This window comes from Gobius niger (genome assembly GCF_951799975.1).
Source record: "Gobius niger genome assembly, chromosome: 4".
Taxonomy (NCBI): Eukaryota; Metazoa; Chordata; class Actinopteri; order Gobiiformes; family Gobiidae; genus Gobius; species Gobius niger.
Window position 1 is genome coordinate 32,661,745 of NC_136855.1, and position 18,369 is coordinate 32,680,113.

General features: G+C 42.7%; 1 protein-coding gene across 7 annotated transcripts in view; it reads right to left on the bottom strand.

Moving 5' to 3' along the window:
• The window catches only part of znf536 (zinc finger protein 536), a 322,643-nt gene that overhangs the window by 98,709 nt on the left and 205,565 nt on the right, over positions 1–18,369 (bottom strand). For all 7 annotated transcript variants that reach the window (XM_079554661.1, XM_079554656.1, XM_079554657.1 and 4 more), the window contains exon 7: positions 2,151–3,737. In XM_079554661.1, coding sequence (XP_079410787.1) covers positions 2,151–3,737 — 1,587 coding nt within the window. The remainder of the gene's footprint in view (positions 1–2,150; positions 3,738–18,369) is intronic.

The window sequence follows — 18,369 nt, forward strand, 5'->3', positions numbered from 1 at the left end:
TGTCTTTGCGGCCCCCACCGTCCCCACCCGCCCAATAACAGCGGAATGTGTGGGGCTTTTGCTCTTCACACGGCGGATGACCCCCCCCCCACACACACACACACACACAACACAAGGGGCTCACAAGTGGACACGGAAAGAGGAGCGGTAATGGTGCATTTTGTAAAGCGAAACAAGGAGGGCTATTCCCCCCCCCCCAGCCCCAAGCGTGATTTGTAACGTGTATTGAGAATTTACGGGATTTGAAGGAGTGTATCTGGCTGCTGTCACAAAAGTAGCTGAAAAATGGAGCCTATTTACACTTGAACATAATGTAACTATTATAATATCTCTCTAGTCTATGTAAAATACTGACATGCCGACTTCCACCAGGTTAGGAAAAAAAGATTACAGGAATCGGGAATCTTTTTGTGCCGCCCAAATGTGTGCATTCTAAGAAGAGGCCATTGAACTTATTGAGTTTTGCGTCACTCAGGGTCATGCTGCTGCATCCATTCTACCAACTAGAAAGTACTTGGAGCTTGCAGATTGTGTGACTTAACTTGATGCATTTGATTATAGTAAGTAAAACTAGGTGCGCGTGAAATGATAGGGAACAAAGCAGGTCAGATAAGGCAAAATGACGCTCATACGCTCAATTTCACTTTGTGCCCTATACGCGCCTTTGTCCCCGCCACGCTATCATTTATATAACGCCGGGGCTATCTTCAGTGGCATCCAGTAGATTGGCATGATGAATATCTAGTGCCAGGATGTAGGAAACATAATAACTTGTTGCGTTTTCTAATTACAATGAAGCCTGCCTCCGACCAGAACAAAATAACAACATGTAAGAAAGGCTTTTGTTCCACAGAGAATGCCTTATCTAAAAAGGTCAAGCATTCCTAGTTGCGAGGGAACTGCCCACATCGCGTTGCCTTTGCTTTTCACCAGCTCACGCAGACAATAAGTGGGGCATTCTCACACAAAGACATCTCTCCTATTCACTGAAAAAAATAAAGTCACTCTTTAGATATTGTTACCATATGGATCAAATGTTTCACTGCGTCGAGAGATGCATGGAGATCGGTGCCATGGCGACGGCTAATGTTTTGTCAAACGGAAAGGTCAGGCGAACACATGTATCCGCAATGCTTCATTATCAAAGCGGGCCACTGTTATTATAAGTTAATACATTTCCCATATTGTATAATTGAATGCATGTATGTAAATTACTGCAATATGTGCTAGGAAATGTGTTTTTTACTCAAATACAGCCTTTACGGTTATATGGTGGACCTATACATTAATATATCCATCAAATCAAAACCGTGTCTTTTTAAATAAGCTTTAATAATAGTATTTATCAAATCGGGGGGAAATGACCAGATAATTCTAATGTAATGTGTATTGATTCTAATGTACAATGACTGATTTGTCATTGGAAGGATTTTGCTTCACTGCAGCTACACATAAATGGGTTTTATAGCCTTATCTTTTTCGCACACTTTTTGTAGGGTTCCAAACTCAGCATAGACTCTGTATCTTTTTACTTTCCTGCTATACAGACACTTCGCCAAGCAGCCCCTAAACTGTAAAAAGACCATTGTAAAACACTGAAAACAGAAAAAAAATAGGACTTCTTTCTCGCGTCTCAAGGAGCGGCTGTAACCTTAGCAGAATCATGAAAGCTGACAGTTCATTTTTCACAGGGTCATAGATCGACGAGTCTTATAAAGTAATGGGCTTTTGGGAGCCAGCTTTATGAGAGCTAAGATAGTTAAGAGACATGTGGAGGAGATGGCACGGGGAGCTGAGGTCCTGCTCCGGCTCACCCGAGGTTATTCCCCCTTGCACTGCGCGGGAGGGGAGGCGCTGCACTCCCAGTAATATAAACGTGTAATAAAGATTAATCTGTTGCTAGTCGCCAGCCTGATAGCTTCTAAACTTGCTTGAAATAAGGCTGAAATCACTTCAGAGCCAATCTCGCGAACCTTTAGTGAGCGTCTGCTCTGCCTTTGTGGGTGGCATGGTAAAAAATGTATATCTGTTTGTCTTTGTGCGGTTAGAAAATTGAATTTGGGCATGAGACGAGGGCTGTGTGCGAATACGTCTATGTGTGTCTGTTTTATAGCTATTACGGTGCTGGGAGAGGTTAAACACACACTTACCGGATGCATCTGGCCTCTTCATGCCCCCTGCGGACGCTCCTCCCGCGCCGCCTCCCAAACCGTTGAATGCCGGGATGTTGTCGTTGCTGTAGGCCCGGAGGACAGACAGCATGTTCATCTGTTGCTCGATGTGCCCAGAAGGAGGACCACCGCCAGGAGACATGAGGCCCAGGCCCGAATGCCACTGCTTGTCCATCGGAAGCCCTTGGTTCAGGGAAAGTGGGTTCATGCCCCCCAAAGTGCCGCCACTCCTCGGGTCGTCATGTTTGTTGTGGTTCTGGAGATGGTCCGATCGGGGACTTCGCTCTTCGTCCTCCTCCATTTGACCATTCTCATTCCGGTCACCATCCTCTTCAGCCATCCCCCTGCCATCCTCCAGTTCATCGTCAGAGTGGTTCGGCTGCCGTCTTTTGGGGGTTTTAGCGCCCTCATCATCTGATCTAGCATCCTCGGCTGCGCCCGAAGACCCCCTCTCACCCATCTCTTCATCTCCAGTTGGAAAAACTGGATTGGGAAGGTCACCCTCCTCAGCTGATGCCCCGTACCCCTGCAGAGCCTGGTTGCCCTTAGGGGAGCCGTCGTACAAGCCACCGAAGCGCCTGTAGAAGTCACTCTGAAACGGGTTGTACGGTTGGTCCACATGGTTGTTCCAGCCAATGGGGCCTTTCTCGCCATCGTCGTCTTTGTCAAAGATGCTCTTGCCAGACATAGTGGGCGATGCCTCTCTGCCTGGTTCTGCTCTCTGTGGGTGGCCTTTCCCAAGGTGGTTGGCTTGAAGGTGTAGGGCCATGAGCTCCAGAGAGGGAGTGGAGAAGGAGCAGAAGAGGCAGCTGTGCCATGCCACATTGTCATGGATGGTGAGGGAGGCGCCAGGAATGGAACCAGTAGCAGACTCAGGCCGGACTGACACGGACAGGTCCAAGGGTTCGTACTGGGAGCCAGGTTTGCCAGGCCTAGAGCTGGGCTTGCCATCAGCTTTCTCGTCCCTGTCTTGCTCAGTGGAGGCCCTCTTGGCTTTGGGCTCGCCATTATCGTGATAGCGCTGGGCCTGTAGCTGGATGGGGCTGTCCTTGTGGTCCTTCTTCATGGAGCTGAGGACAAAGTTGTCCATAAAGGCCTGGAGGGAACCCTGAAAATGGACGCCGTTCCCGATCATGCTTTGGTAGGCCCGGCTAAGGTCAGAGAAGCTCGCCGGGTTCTCCGATGAGACCAGAGGGGATGGTCCGTCAGTCGGCTTCATGTTCTCAGTTGAGGGGGAGTCAAAATGGCGGTCGATGCGGTCTCGATCGTGAGGTGACATCATACTGCCGGAGCCCCACTGATGTGGCAGCAGTGGTCCTCCCCTGAAGTCAAGGTTGGGGGGCATGCCTTTGAATACATTTCGCAGGACATCCGGGCGAGCAAAGATACCCGCACTGTTCTTGTTGTGGTCGTCTTTGTGGTCATTGGAGGAGTTGTGCCCGGTGGACTGGCCTGAGCTGGCAGAGCCGTTCTGGCGCTCGCGGTGGTGACGTTCCAGGTGGTACTTGAGACTGGCAGACTGGGTGCCGGCGTAGTCACAATGAGGGCACCGGTAGGGTTTCTCTCCTGAGAGGCCAAAAAAGAGAAACAGAAAGAGAAAAGAGTGAATCATTAACCTGATTATTAGATTGACTGGATATCAAAAGCTATTTATTGGAGCAGGGAATGTGGACCCTAGGGTCATGTAACCTCCCTGAACAAGAAAATGAGGTCAAATGAGAAGAGCCTGCAACAAAGATATGCATTTCATTAACTAGTATCAAAAAGTCTAAATTGCATTTTCATTTAATCATTAGCATTCAACATGACCCCGGGTGTAGAAGGTCAGGATTCATAAACTTTTTTTGCCCTCATTTAGCTCTGTTTGGTCAGTGAATTTCGATAATTGCTTCATCATGAATGTATAATGAGAGAACATAGTCTTAAAAACCCCAATACAATTTGCAGTGTACCAGCTAAATCTCCATCATTTTTATGCCATATTTAATTCTGTGTACACGTTGCTCCATTTATCAACGTTTATGTCCATAATAAACAGCTTAAATAGTAATCCAAATACTTTTATCCTAATTAATAGCACAAAACAGACTCTTTCGCTTTACCTTTGAAGAGCTTAAATAGTTTTTGACACATGCAACATGATGAAATAAACTACAAGTGAAAGTAATAATGTGCAACATGGTGCGTTCGACTAACAGTTCCCTGTCTCTGTTATCAGCTGTGCTCTATTTCATATGTTTGTGTGTGTACGGGGACAGCAGAGGGGGGGGAGATGTGGGATAGGCATCTGAATATGGGTCGATCCAGCTACATCCAGCCCGCCAAGTGAGCCATCACTCACATCAACACCATAAAAACATTTCACCATATGGCGCTTTCAGTCCACTACAAGAGATAATATTTTCATCTGACAACAAAACTGTCTCGATCTGATCTGGGTTTGCTCACTGAAGGCTGGAGCTAGGCCTTGGTGTGTGCGTGTGTTCCTTGCCGGTTGGTGTGTGCAGACTGCGGGCTCACTTCGCTGCTGTTTTGGCCTTGTCTGTGACTTGGCGATGAGGGTGCAGTTTCTCGGACATTGGCTATTTGCAGTTTATCTTGAGGAACATAAATCAGCCGCACTACAAGATTACAACAACTACTGCTACACGGCTCCGCACCAACAAGGAAATACGGATGACACGCTCCCATACAAAAGGAAAAGGGGAAAAAAGGTTTGAGTATTAACAAAAAGTGCTGGAACATATGCGGAACACATGCTTGTAGAGGAGAAGCTTAACCATAAAGAACAATATGAATCACTTCTGCACTCACAGATCAAAGTGATTTATTTCATGGTAAAATAGGGGTGAATCTATTGTCTAACATTTACATATATTTATTTATGATGCGAATCCATATTCATGAATGTACTTGATAATAGTATAACACCAGCACATTTCTGCCAGAAGTGGATCTTCCATTGGAATGATGCTTATGTTGAAATAGAACACATCCTGCTAGCAATTATAATAGGCTTGGAGTCTGAGCCAGATTTGGATTCATTAAACAATGAACAGAGAAGGGAAAATTCTAAGCCTTTTTTCCTTTAATATATACACGTATAAAAAGTTCCCTGCATGGAATTTCTGTTTGATTGTTAATGGCGGTTGTGTGAAAAGAAGAGATTAGTGGAAAGAGAAGAATAAAGTGTGTTTGTTCTGCACTGTGTTTATGTGTGTGGAAATGCACATTGCTGTATATAAAGTATATGAGCATGAAGTGTTTAGATTATACACATGGAAACCATTTTATACAAGAAAAAAGGCATTGTTACGCAAGGCTGGTTTGAATGATTTAAGTCGGGCTGTGTAGTAAATCATGGATATAATTAGCAAATGGCATACTGCTCAAGTAATTTATCATTATTTAGAGGGCACCATTCCAGAAAAAGACTCTGCGATCTGCAGACCTACTGCAGAGTTCTCAAATAAAGGGCCACAAACACTAACTCAATACAATATTGATACCGCAGAGAGAAGAATAGGAGGCTATACAAAAGAGAAAGTGAGTGGAAAAGAACAGAGAGGAAAAAGGTTAAAGCGGGCGGGTGGCACAGACTGATCACTTGCACTATAGATAGAAAGACAGTGATTTGATGTTGTTTCTCTTACACTAGAGTGGCTATGAAGCATAGAGTATATTTAAAATAAAGCACATGAGATGAGCTTTTAACCCAATAAGTGCTTCTCCTGTGAGCTGCCGAACAGAGGCTCAGCGCTGATTTAATAAGGAAACGTCCCTGATGCAAATGATCATTCTCAATTCCTCTAACTGGACAAAATGATATTCTAGGAGCCAAATTAGACAGAAATTAGACTGATCTGATTTTTCTCCCTCCACTGTTTTTTTTTCTTCTCTCTCTTTCCTTATGCGAGATTGTTAATGTTGGAGGGGAAAATAAAGATTAATGTATCATCTACATATCTGAAATGAGAATGAAAAGCAGAGAGGATTGTGGGCTTGACACTGCCTTTGATGTTTACGCAAACTAAATGGGAACGCCCTGGGAGAGTGATCAGCGGATTGCAGTTTTCCATTAAAATTTAAGCGTTTAAATATATCTGGAGCGAACGAGACGGGCCGACAAGCGCGCCCTCTCTCCCCCCATGGTGTTTACGTACGTGTATACGCGCGCCATTTGGGCCCGAGTGTGAACACATGTTGGTGCGGGCGTGAGTGCGTGTGTGTGTGTGTGTGAGCGCGCACGTGAGCGAGTGTGCACGTGTGTGTGTGTGTGTGCATCTTGGAGGGCCATTTGGACTGGCTAAGACATCTGCTCCATCATACGTCAGGGGCCTGGTGTGACATCTGGGGAATATACTGTATCCTGCCTTGCAACATTACACACAATTTACTGCTAAAGGTCATTATGTACCCGTTAATCCACTTTTAATTGATATCAGCGCAAACAGCACAACCTCCCAGCCACATGACAGATCACCGCCGCCTCCGAAACCAGGAAATTACTATTTGGGAGTTAAAAATAGAAGGTAAACTTTCTGCTGTGGTGGTGCTGTTATTTTTTTCCTTACTCGGGGCAATTGTATTTTGGGGTGTAGGTGAAGAATGGAGGGTGGTGAGATACAACCAGCTTGCAGCACAAATTAGCATTACATTAGTATGAAGATTGCAAATCCCAACAACAACATATTTCCAGATTTGGCAAAAGTGTTGTTTGCTGGAAAGTACAGACTGTCTTTTTAAAAATGTTTCTGAAAAGTGTTGTTGTGAATGCTCAAAAAAGGGACCTTGCAATGGACTTTAACAATACGTATATGGCTATTAGTAGCTGGTCTCTTTTCAACTGCAGTCAGTGCAATGCCAGTGGAAAAGAGAGTCATTTTGAATGTCTAACCTGTTATTTATGAACTACCTTAACGCAAATACAGTTATTTTTTTATGTATTTTGATTCCAAGAAATATAGATGTATTTTGTATCTGGTATAAAGGGAACAGGTCAGAGAAAATGTGAGGTAGTGAGCTGGAAATCGATACAGGCAACCCGGGAATAGCAACTTCGATTCAAACCATTATTTATTGCTCTAAACCAGCGGTTCTCAAACTGCGGTATGTTATTCTTCTCCACGTGGCACTATAGGAGCCATTTACAATTTTTGAACTTATTCATTCTGATTACTGACAATAATCATGCTTTAGCTAGCTGTTTTTTTTTTTTACATTTTATTTATTCACATCCAGTTTAGTCCAATTCAGGTCTACTTTATCCTGATTTGATCTTGAACTCCAGTAGGCCTCTGTGGTATGAAGTCAACTCTGTCTATATTCATTTTAGTATAGTCGCTTCAAAACGTAGTAATCTTTTCTAAAATAAAATATGAAAAAAAAAAGTGCATATTGATCACGTTTAAAATAGTCGATTACCCTTTCTGCCCGTTTTACTCGGGACCTTCTTCGCACACAGGTGACAGATAGGAGAAAATGCATCACTGCAGCTATGCTATCTCCAACGTGAAAAACTAGCGCTCATAAACATCAGAGTGACGCCTCCGTGGGAATAAATCTTCTTTTCCCTGATTGCCGCGCCGAGTGTGCTCCGTGTATGGGATGTTTTCACTTGATGTTACAAGCACTGATTTCATCTGGCTTCGTACGAACCGTGGTCATAGAAAGAAGTGCAGATAAATTCCCTGAACCTGTACAGAGGGGCAATTAAAACGGCTTAATAGATATGACATACTTGAAGATGAATTTCCTCTCGGTCTGGAAAAAAAGGGGGGATTTTGTCGAGGTTGGATAAGGCGAAAGGGGGCTGCATTACATCTGTTTTAAGTATATCTTTATTAGTAGAGGCCCGTGCTCTTAATGGAATTTGCGGATCAAGTGTAGAATGTAAGGAGCTTAAGGAAAGGGTCAGCGGTGATAAGGTCGTCAATGTCAGGAAAGAAAAAAGGCCACGCTAAAGGAACAGCTATGTGTGCTAAATAGGATTTTGGGACGTATGGAATTTCACCATTCAGGATTATCTAACAGTAGAATTATTTTACATTATATCACACACTGTGTTAATGCAGTATAGAAAGCCAGATGAAAAAAAAAGTCTTTCAGAGGAGCCAGTTCAATTGTTTTAATACATGATTTTAATTCTAGGCACATTGTGCAAAACTCGGCTGGAGTTAATAAGTAATATAGTTTGTAATACTGCCGGCATAATCGTCTTAGACACAATTGCTGTATTTTGAAAAGACATTAATTAAAATTTTGTATATCGTCCAAATGGAGTTGGTTCTATCACTTTTGCTTTTGGTAGTAGACAGTGTTGGTGAGAAGATGAATCATTTTTTAACTTTCTCTCTTGTTTCTTTCTCTCTTTATTTTGAGTCATGGATAATTACAGTCAACATACCCTTGTATTTCAGCCATAGTTTAGGGAAAAACGCATATTCACCAGGAAGTCACAAAGACTGCATATTGTGTTTGTAAAAGTACACCAACGACATTTTTACTCAGCCATTTCTACATTCTAACACGTTTTTGGCTTCCAGTCATCCAGGAGCTTTCCACTGTAGTAGAGGCTTTCAAAGGCAACAACTGTTACTTGCCATGAGGGGGCTAGGGCCAGGGTTAGGGTAAGCAATTATGCATATCCAAATCTCAAAGCATATTTATGGAGAGCTCACAGCCTATATGCCAGTGTGATACCTCATTTGAAAGCCAAGACCTTCTAGTCTCTAAGTCTCTATGTGTATGATCTGTGTGAGTGAAACACAATTTGCATGACATTTGCTGTTCCAAACCCTAATCATAACCCAAACCCCTGACCCCAAGCAGGCAGATAACAGGTTAAACTGTGTTATAACATCGTTCTCTCGTCCAAACATACCTGGAGTGGTATTTCACTACATTTACACAGCTTTGAGTAATCGTCAGTAATCTTGTTTAATTTAGCGGTTTCTTATTCTATGGTGTCAGCGCTTCGTTCCTGGATACAATTGCTGTTGTCCACATTTTAAATCCCATAATCTAACATTATGCCGGTTCAGCGTGTTTATCGCACCGTGCTAAAGCTGTAAACCAGGCTGTAAACTGAATGAGGAAGTTAGCTAAGTTATTCCTGCAGCTGCCACCAGGAGGAGCCCCAGGCAAAGTCTTCACCAGCTCTAGTGCCTGTATTTCATTGTTACTATTTCATTCTTAGAGAGACATCATTTCAAATTATAAAACATAAAATATCAATGCAGAGGCACCCAGAATAATGTGTTTGAGTCTATTTTCAAGCCCCATATTCATAATGTGTCCACTTTAATCTGAGGACAGTTAAAAAGCCGGTTTTAGATTCTCTTTATGAGATGACCCACTCCACTCAAAGACTTTGAAAAGCTCTACAATGACACATACCTTGTTAAAACATTTCCAACACTAGATGCCCCTCTCCCTCTCAAACAGCAAGTAAATCTACACTTTCTATTTCATTGCTCTCTCTTTTCTACTTACTTCCCCCTGCACTCCACTGTAGCTACTGCGTTGACTCTCCTCACCCTCCCTCTTAAACAGCGCGCCTTTAAAGCCTAATACATCACGGGAAGCGCCGTGGCGAGGGCGCTGAGGATGCACTAGATGAATGTTAGGGAGGATCACAGGTCTGGCTTGATTCATCCTGATTACAAGGTTAGGGTAAGGTTAAGTGGCATGGGCAATCCCTCCCTTTCCACCCCTCTCCTCTTTGTCTCCTCACACTAGCCATTTAAAGGTGAGCGGCGAGCCTTATTGCTTATGCCGCCCCGCCTGAAGTTATGTGCGGCTATTGTCAAGAGCGTGGACCTTTTTATTTTTTACTCGCAGCTGCTTACTGCTAAATAGTGCCTTGTCCAGAAGGGGACAATCTGGGCCTCTAATTGCTGTCACTGAAGCCTAGATTCATTATGTGACTTTCCCATTAAAATGTGAGCATTAATTTGTATAATGAAATATCACCCGCTGCAGTGTGTTCATTATGGCCCACACTGTAGCGCCACAATGTTAGCTACCTCCAAAACTGCGCTTAATTTTGCTAATGGATATTTTCCCACTCGCTCTTCAAGGGGAAATTAATACTGTAACGTTAGCTCTTTAACTTTTGTACGAATTCAAATGCACGCCGCTCCATTCACGCCGCCGTTAGCCGTGCATTAATAATCTAAAGGCATTGCGACGCACTGTGCCGCCCGGGCCCGACCCGCCGTGGCAAGCAACTCCATTGTACCATTCATGCTGCGTTAAAGGGCCTGTGTGCGGGCTGTTTCATGAGTGGAAGGTTTGGTGGTTCAAATACCTGGCTCCCGCAGGTGAACTGGTGTTGTACTGTAGGGCAAGACACTTCACCCATCGTGCTGTGTGTCAATGCAATGTAGTGTGTGAGTGACTTAAAGGAACAGGCGACCGTTATCCCATACTGAAATATGTTCTTACCTGAGCTTAGACGAGTTGATACGTACCTGTCTGGTCTTTGTGTGTGCCCTCAGTCACACAAAAAGACCAAAGATGTTGTTAGCATTTGGCCTATCCCAATGTATTCTTATGGCCCCAAACGGGGTGAAGCTAGAAGTCACCAAGCTCTTCCACGGGCACGCACAAAGACCAGACAGGTATCAACTCGACTAAGCTCAGGAAAGAACATATCACAGTATGGAAAAACGGTGGCCTGTTCCTTTAATGGTGGTCAGAGGGTGGAATTGTGACTGGCAGCCTCGCTTCCGTCAGTCTACCTACAATAGCAACATACCATCACCGAGCATGGAATGAATGAGTAATGACTACACCTAGTTGTTTAATTTTTGCATGTTGAGGTCGTTTGGTTTCCTTTTGAGACTAAAAATACTCAGCTGATGTCATGTCACTCTTCCAATAAGTGCTCAGTATCACTCAGATTGCATCCACTACGAAGCATGTCTCACAAGTGGCTAGCTTTATTGTTTTTTTGCCCTATTCTAGACTGCATTATTGAAGACAAAGCAACCAACAATGATGTTTATGAGCACAGAGATCAGGGCTTAATTACTGTTTGTCCGTTTCCCATTATTTTAAGTCCAAATGTGCTTGAAAAAAAGCTGTATTAGATGTATCAGAACCTTTGCTTTTTTGAGAAATGCATGTCATTTAGTTCCAGCCTCCGTTAGCCGAGCATAAATCTAAAAGCACTGCCGCTTACAATGCCTTCGTAAGCAACTCCATTGTGCGACTCACGCTGTATTAGAATGAAAAGGGGTATAGCCGGGCTGTCAAGCGCTAGTTCGGCTCTCGCATTGTCGCCAAAGCGCGCGCACACGAGATCTTTAGCCGCTGTAAAAGTCATCTGCTGGATGTAATCAGGATGTCACAGAGGAGCTTGCTATGATTAGGTTATAGGGATGATTTAAAGGCCACATGTTGGGGATGCATCAAGCTGTTTTTCCCCCATGTGTGGAGGGCTACTAAAGCTGTGCTTAGATAGGCTGCCATCCAGGGTGCGCTTCAGTCCAAAGAAAGCAGCTTACTCGCGTTTGCTATCTCCAGACTTACAGAGATGTTGGTTAACCCTTATTGTCCCCGTTTGCCATTGCCCATGCCAAAGTCATTTTCTCTGCGTTTGGCCAATGAGCCGTGTTTTCAAAGCTAAAAAAAAAGCCTTACATTGAATTTGAGGAAAGAATAGGTAGAATTAAAGGTTCTGTGCTGTATCCAGGCTTTTTTTTGGGGGGGTGGCGTCTTAGCCATGACATTTTTTGAAGTCTAACTAAAGCTACATGTTTCTTTTAAAAAACTATGTTGTAATGGGAAATTGCTAAACAAGGCACAATGGTTACCAAGTTGCTTCACAGAAAGGCGTTCCCAAAATGTTTGTGGTTGTCTTTGGGAAGAGATAATGTGTCCTTCACGTTGTCTGGCTAGATTTCTTACAGGTTATCCAGCTATAATTGAATACACCAACACAATGCTTCACTTACAGTCAAAAGTCGGCACTTATGTGATCTGCTTCATAACTGAAAGCCGTGCATTCAGTTGAAATCATCATAGATTTAGGGCACATCAGCTGCTAGGGGTTAAACTAAGAATGAAAAATGGGGGGGAAATGTTTATTTTCTTAATAAATTAATCATGCCATTACTAAACAAATCTTCATGGACACCAAACATGTTTCAGCTGTGTGTGTGTGTGTGTGTAACAAAAACAAAAACAAAAGTATTACAGCATGCCCCGGTGGTGGATCGCTTTGATAGACATAAGAGTAAATGTAATGTCCGACGTGGAAATCAAATTCCAAGTTGAGCTGATTTCATTTAAGGCTGTTAAGCGCAGCGCTGGCTCTTTCTTACACTAGGATTAGGACATGAAATGCAGGCCAGATCAGAAGGGAGAATGTGAAATATATAGTGCGGATGAAATTAGATTGTCTGTGTGTGTTTTGCCAAGTGGATTAACGTCAGGCCTGCAAACAGGGCTTCCTCTGTGATAAAATACAGTTCTCACGGGGATCTGCGCCGTACCAATGCACATATAACTCACAAGCGCTGAATGCACCACGGCTACACACTGGATCTGCAATAGTTTGCTTCAGTTATAGAGGGATTTTACTGTAAACAACGCAATGGTCTCACTGCGAGAAGGTTCTAGTTTTAACCCTAGATCACACGAGCCATTCCTGAGGTTTGCTTTTTGACTTTTTATGCACAAAGAGAACATATTGAAGGTTGGATTTTAAAGGCAAATTGTGAAGCAATTTGGATTATTCTTAATATTTTCTTTCCTCATTTGCACACGGGTCAGTTGCAGTCCAAAATATTAATATAGATGCAGCGGAGACATGAAGTTCCGCTTGTCTAGCTCTATAATGAAAGGGCCTGACTACTTTTTTTTTTTTGCAAGACTGTACCTGACAGTGGACAATTTTCTTTAAGTTTTTTTCTTTGGGTGGTTTGGTTGTTTAGAACCCACTGGGATGAACATAAATCGGTGCCTATGATGAGGACCAAACCTTTTAAATCTCATATTTGGCAGCCTTTAGTCAACATCTCCATGGAGATGTCTATACAAAACAACTTGATTTGATTTGTCCCCGCTCCCAGTATAGTTGCAGACAGGTCTGAGAAGAGGTGAGCCGCAAAGACATGCTTGTTCAGTTTTTAAATGTATTTTTTAATGACAAAACAAATAATTAATAAAACAAATGTTTTTTTTTTTCTATTTTTGCGAGTGAATTGTGGCTTTAAAGCAGTAACTCTTGTCCCTAGAGGCCATAAGCACAACTGCAGGTGTCATAGCAAGTTGCGATTTTTTTTTGCTCATTAATTGTCTGTGAGAGTAAATACTTCGCTGACAGAGAAGGCGAGGGGGAAAGAGAGATATTGTACATCCAATTACACAATGGAGATAATTTTTTTCACTCCAACTTTGCTTAAATACTGTTTAAAATGGCACTAGCCTGCAGTTAGCTTTCTTGTCTTCTGCGTGATTCTATTAGTGTGTATTGGTTGCTCCGGTCCGGTGGCAGACAAGTTGCAATTGTGGTTTTCTGGCCAGAGACACCGGGGGAGATGAAATCCTCATCCCAGTAACACTTGTATTACCAAGTTACTTAGTTTTGCTTTAAATATAATTATCGGACCTTTTCTTTGTTAATGTCCCACTGACATTCAGAATTCATGCTCCAAATGGGACCCTGATGTAAAGGAGGAAACCAGACCCAAGGAGAAGAATCAGGAACTGAACCCGGGACCTTCCTGATGAGAGGCGACAGTTGCCTAATCAAACTGTTTAGAGACATGGTTCCCGAAAAAATATCGTGATTTTCAACCATTTCTTGCTCCAACAAACAACATTCGCCACAGCTCAAACATCTTTTTTGTTGCTTTTTACTGCATTGGCACTCTTACAACAACTGGGAAAAGTCTCCCGTACTTGTCAGTATAAACCGCGCGCTCAGCTTCCACTCTCTGGCCCGGATCTGACCTGGGTGTTCTACTTTATGCAGGGATCCTCATTATTTGAGGACACACCGGCTCTACACGGCTTTTCTCGTGTAACTCAGATGTGAGGTACAGTGAGTGCCTATTATTAAAGCGGAGCAGAGGGGGCCAGCGGCGCGGGTGGTCTCTCATTCTGCCTTTTAAGTGCACAGAGAAGGAGACTTGCGCTGAATGAGGGAGAATAAAGAGCAAAGCCAGCATTGATTTTTCTCAGCTGTGAGGGATTTCCATTTGGAATTGCGAGTTGTGGTTGCCGCACGTCTGCTGGCACTCAAGGATTACTTGTAAGATACAGTGTGACAAAAAGGTTGGGGATAACGTTGTCAAGGACATTTAAGGGAACGGAATAAGGTGCATTGACAGGGGTGGTTCTAGCACGGTGGGGGCCCAGTGCAAACGGCAGTTTGGGGCCCCAGATGTGTGAAAAATTGAATGAGGTAATCTCTAAGTTATGACATTATCAATTTTCCCTGTCTAATTATTACTCAGTTTGATGGGAGAATGTTGATGATCTAGCAATTTTACAAAGTGATGCCGAAAAAGTTGAAATTCTTATGTTTTAAAATGTAAATGACATAGGAAAAGGGAGAAATCCACACATATTTATAACAAAAAACAAAATAAAAAGATGACGGATATTGTGTAATCTTTGTGTTGAGAATGAAATCTCTGGACAATCCTTTGGAAGTTATAAAATATCAGCTTCAGGTCCCCCAAGTAGATGTGGGGCCCTTTTACCTACCTATATCTGGTTATAGAAACGGCTCTGATAAATAAATAAAAAAAAGAGAGGTTACAAAAGATTCCAATATGATTTGACTTTGCAGTCGGCTGACAAAATACCGATGCCTTTTGATGCTAAAATAAGAGATTCTCAAAGGCGAACCAAAGCTGAATAAAAGTTGTAAAGAGGGGGATATTAAAACTGGTGCATAAAGCCCTGTTTTATGTGTTTGGGATTCTATAAAGATGGCTTAATTTCAGTTAGTGTTTACTGGCTTCCTGTCGGCAAACATTTGGTAACAGCATCTTTTAATCACGCGATTACCATGCACGGGATGGTGAGCGATTTCATCAACTGATCAAATACATATAAATAAACTGTCATTAATCATTAACCAGCAACAGGGAAAGCTAGTTTTCATCTTATCGTCTGCGGATTGCATTTCTATTAGTGTGAAAACCCAGTGGTGTGGGGCGTTTGGTTGTCAGGTCTAATCTTGCAAACTGAAAAATAGGTTTGGTTTGCACAATATACAGCTTTTAATGTGAATTTTCCGACATTATCTAAATCGTTGACCCTGTAAATAAAAAAAATGGCATAAATGATAATATTTATTGAGTTGCGTTTCATATTTTATTTTTATGTTTTGCTAAATAGATTCAATTCATCCCGACTTGTCAATCTGACCTCGACCTTGCAAAGCTTAATTGTTTCGCATATCTTTCCGGGGCCCATAAACCGAACTACCCTAAAATGTTCACTATCACTGTACAACATTTTTTACACAAAGCACCTTTGTCACCCGTTTTATCTGTTTTCCCAGAGTGCTATCACGCTTCTCCACTCCTCTGACAGTCTCCATAACTCACCATACATCCGCCCCCCTCCACGTGGGACCGGGAACCCCCCTCCTGAGACCCAGAGCATGCCCCCCCAAAACTCGGGGCATCACCTTTTTTTCCTCGCGCCCTGCCCAGTCCGGGGCCCTCCGCTCCCAGCCATTGTCCTTTTGCGCGTTTGTCGTCCTCTGCGCGGTCTAATTGTGACTTTAACCTGGATAGTCAGTGGGGCGTTCGTAGCTCGCAGAGAGGGTCGGAACTTTGGCCGCCGTCCACTGTCCACATCATTACTCCTGACTGCTGCCTTAACCTCCAAGCAACAAACAAGGGAGCGACGGATAGTTTGGAGACTCGCTGTTTTTGGCGGGACACGCTGGGTCGCGGGGTCAAAAAATTTCAGGGGGGGAAAAAAAAAGGAAAAGAAAGAAAGCTAAATCTATTGGGTTACATCGTCGCACGCATGTCCCCCCCCTAAACTGTGGACAGGCTAGCTTTGTTTTGGCTTGAAAGTTATTGAGAGTTAGCGAGTGTGAAATTGCCCTCTGAGTGATGTCATTGGAGGACACTGAACCCTTGTTGTGTTAATTAGAGCTCAATGGAATGATGAGTCGGGGAAAAAGGGGCATAACAATGGCCTTAAGCCTTGATGAGGGAGACTGTTAGCCAGAGCGGATTCCTACTCGTGAATCGCTTTATTTATTCATTTTTATGTGCAATTAAAGAAACGGCGACAGGGGGTTTGAGTAGGGGTGGGGGTGGGGGTGGTGGTGGTGGGGATTCGGCGGGAGTGTCGGCACCAAACCGGATTCGGAGATGTAGGTGAGAACGAGAGTGCGTGGACTGATGAGCTGGGATCACTGACTTCTTATGCTTATTTCCAGGACACTGCGATACTGTGATTGGGAAACTGTGACCATCTGTGCGTCACACTCGAGAAGAGGCTGGATGGCGTAGGATTCTCACTACTCCAGTGTCTGCTTGGTTAGATGTGTGACATTCGGGGAGCGATGCTACGTTTGGAGATCAGTTCGGACATTCTAAGAGACCTATTCTATGCTCAGCTGGCTTTAGTGTTTTTTTTTAATCTATGTTATGATGTGGTTTTCTCATGGGCAACATGTCTGGTGTTTGTTTCTTTCCATGTATTCAGTCTAAATCCATCTGAAGAGCTCAAAACAGTCTTCCTCAAGAGTTGATGTACTCCTTTTGCTGAGCCAATTATTGATCATTTCAACCCTTTCATCAGCTGTTGTTTTGTCGTTTATTTCTAACCTATTTTCCATGCGAATTATTTTAAGTTATAAACCAAAAACTGCCAGTGTTAAGCTGTCCAACAACTTTACTAGAATAATGCACAATGTAAGACCTTCAATAAGAAACATGTCAAAGTTATGAGCTTTCATTTGGTATGTCAATTTTGCCCAAAATGTCTCTCAACCCAGTCAGTAAGACAAAAATGTGTCTATGAGGGCTGGCTATCCTTTGTTTTTTTGCATACCGATACTTTAATAATACTGATACTTTTTTTTTTCAATACTGTTATGAAAATATTTGTCATCTAGAGCCAGAAATCATAACAATAATGTAAATGTATTCCGTTAAATACTATTTCTTTTGATTTGTATCATTTATTTGAACTAAAACAACCATATAACTTCCTTTAATGCTGTCCCTGGACCCAACAGGCCTCAAAACTTGGAATCTAAAGATGAAATATATTTTATTTGGTACCTGCTCTCGATACTTCAATATCAGTAGTACCTAAACTTTTGTTTCCATACCACACTGATATCATGTGACGGTACCCAACCCTACTAATAAGACATTTTTTTCTGTATGATCTGATGGAATTTTCTGTGGATCACATTAAGGCTGAAAGATATATCGTTATCGTATTGATGGCGAGAGATGAACATTCAAAACATTCAAATTATAAACAATATAAATGATATAGATTTTCAGCAATAAAACTGCACTCTTTTGTACTTTGTTTTTATTTGTCTGAAAAATGCTTGCTAACCCATAGTTATATCGTATCGATATCGAGATATTAAATTTTGTCCATATCGTTCAGCCCTAGAACATATTGTAAATTCTCCTGTTCCTTTCTGTAATCTTTCCTGTAGCTCAAACGCAACTCAAACCAACACTTTTTCTTCTCAGCCTGAGAAGTAAACTCATACTAAAAAAATATACCTTATTTTGTTTTTTAATAAAGTTTTGTGTATGTTTGTTTTGTCACTTTAAATAGAATCAAGATTTAAACTGCATTAGTAGGTGCAGTTATCTGACTTTTTGCTACACGAGACAAAACTTGCAGGCGAATCTTCATCACGATCACATTCATGCCGCGATTTGTAAACTCGCCGTCTGAGATGCCACAATTCTATCTCCGCATCCATCTCCCTGCACACATCGCTCCTTTCGTCAGGATGTATGCAAATGGCTGGTTTCCCAAAGATAACAAATGCCCAATTCATCAGGTACAGAGCTAATATGCAATCAATTAATCCGCGAGAGATCCATCATATCAGGAGGCAGACGCACTTCAATATGTGATTAGGCCAATGTTCATATCGCCATGTATCAGTCTAGCCCCAGAAGGGATGTCAGTACAAGCGCTAAAGTAGATTTTGCACGAAGTTCAATAAATG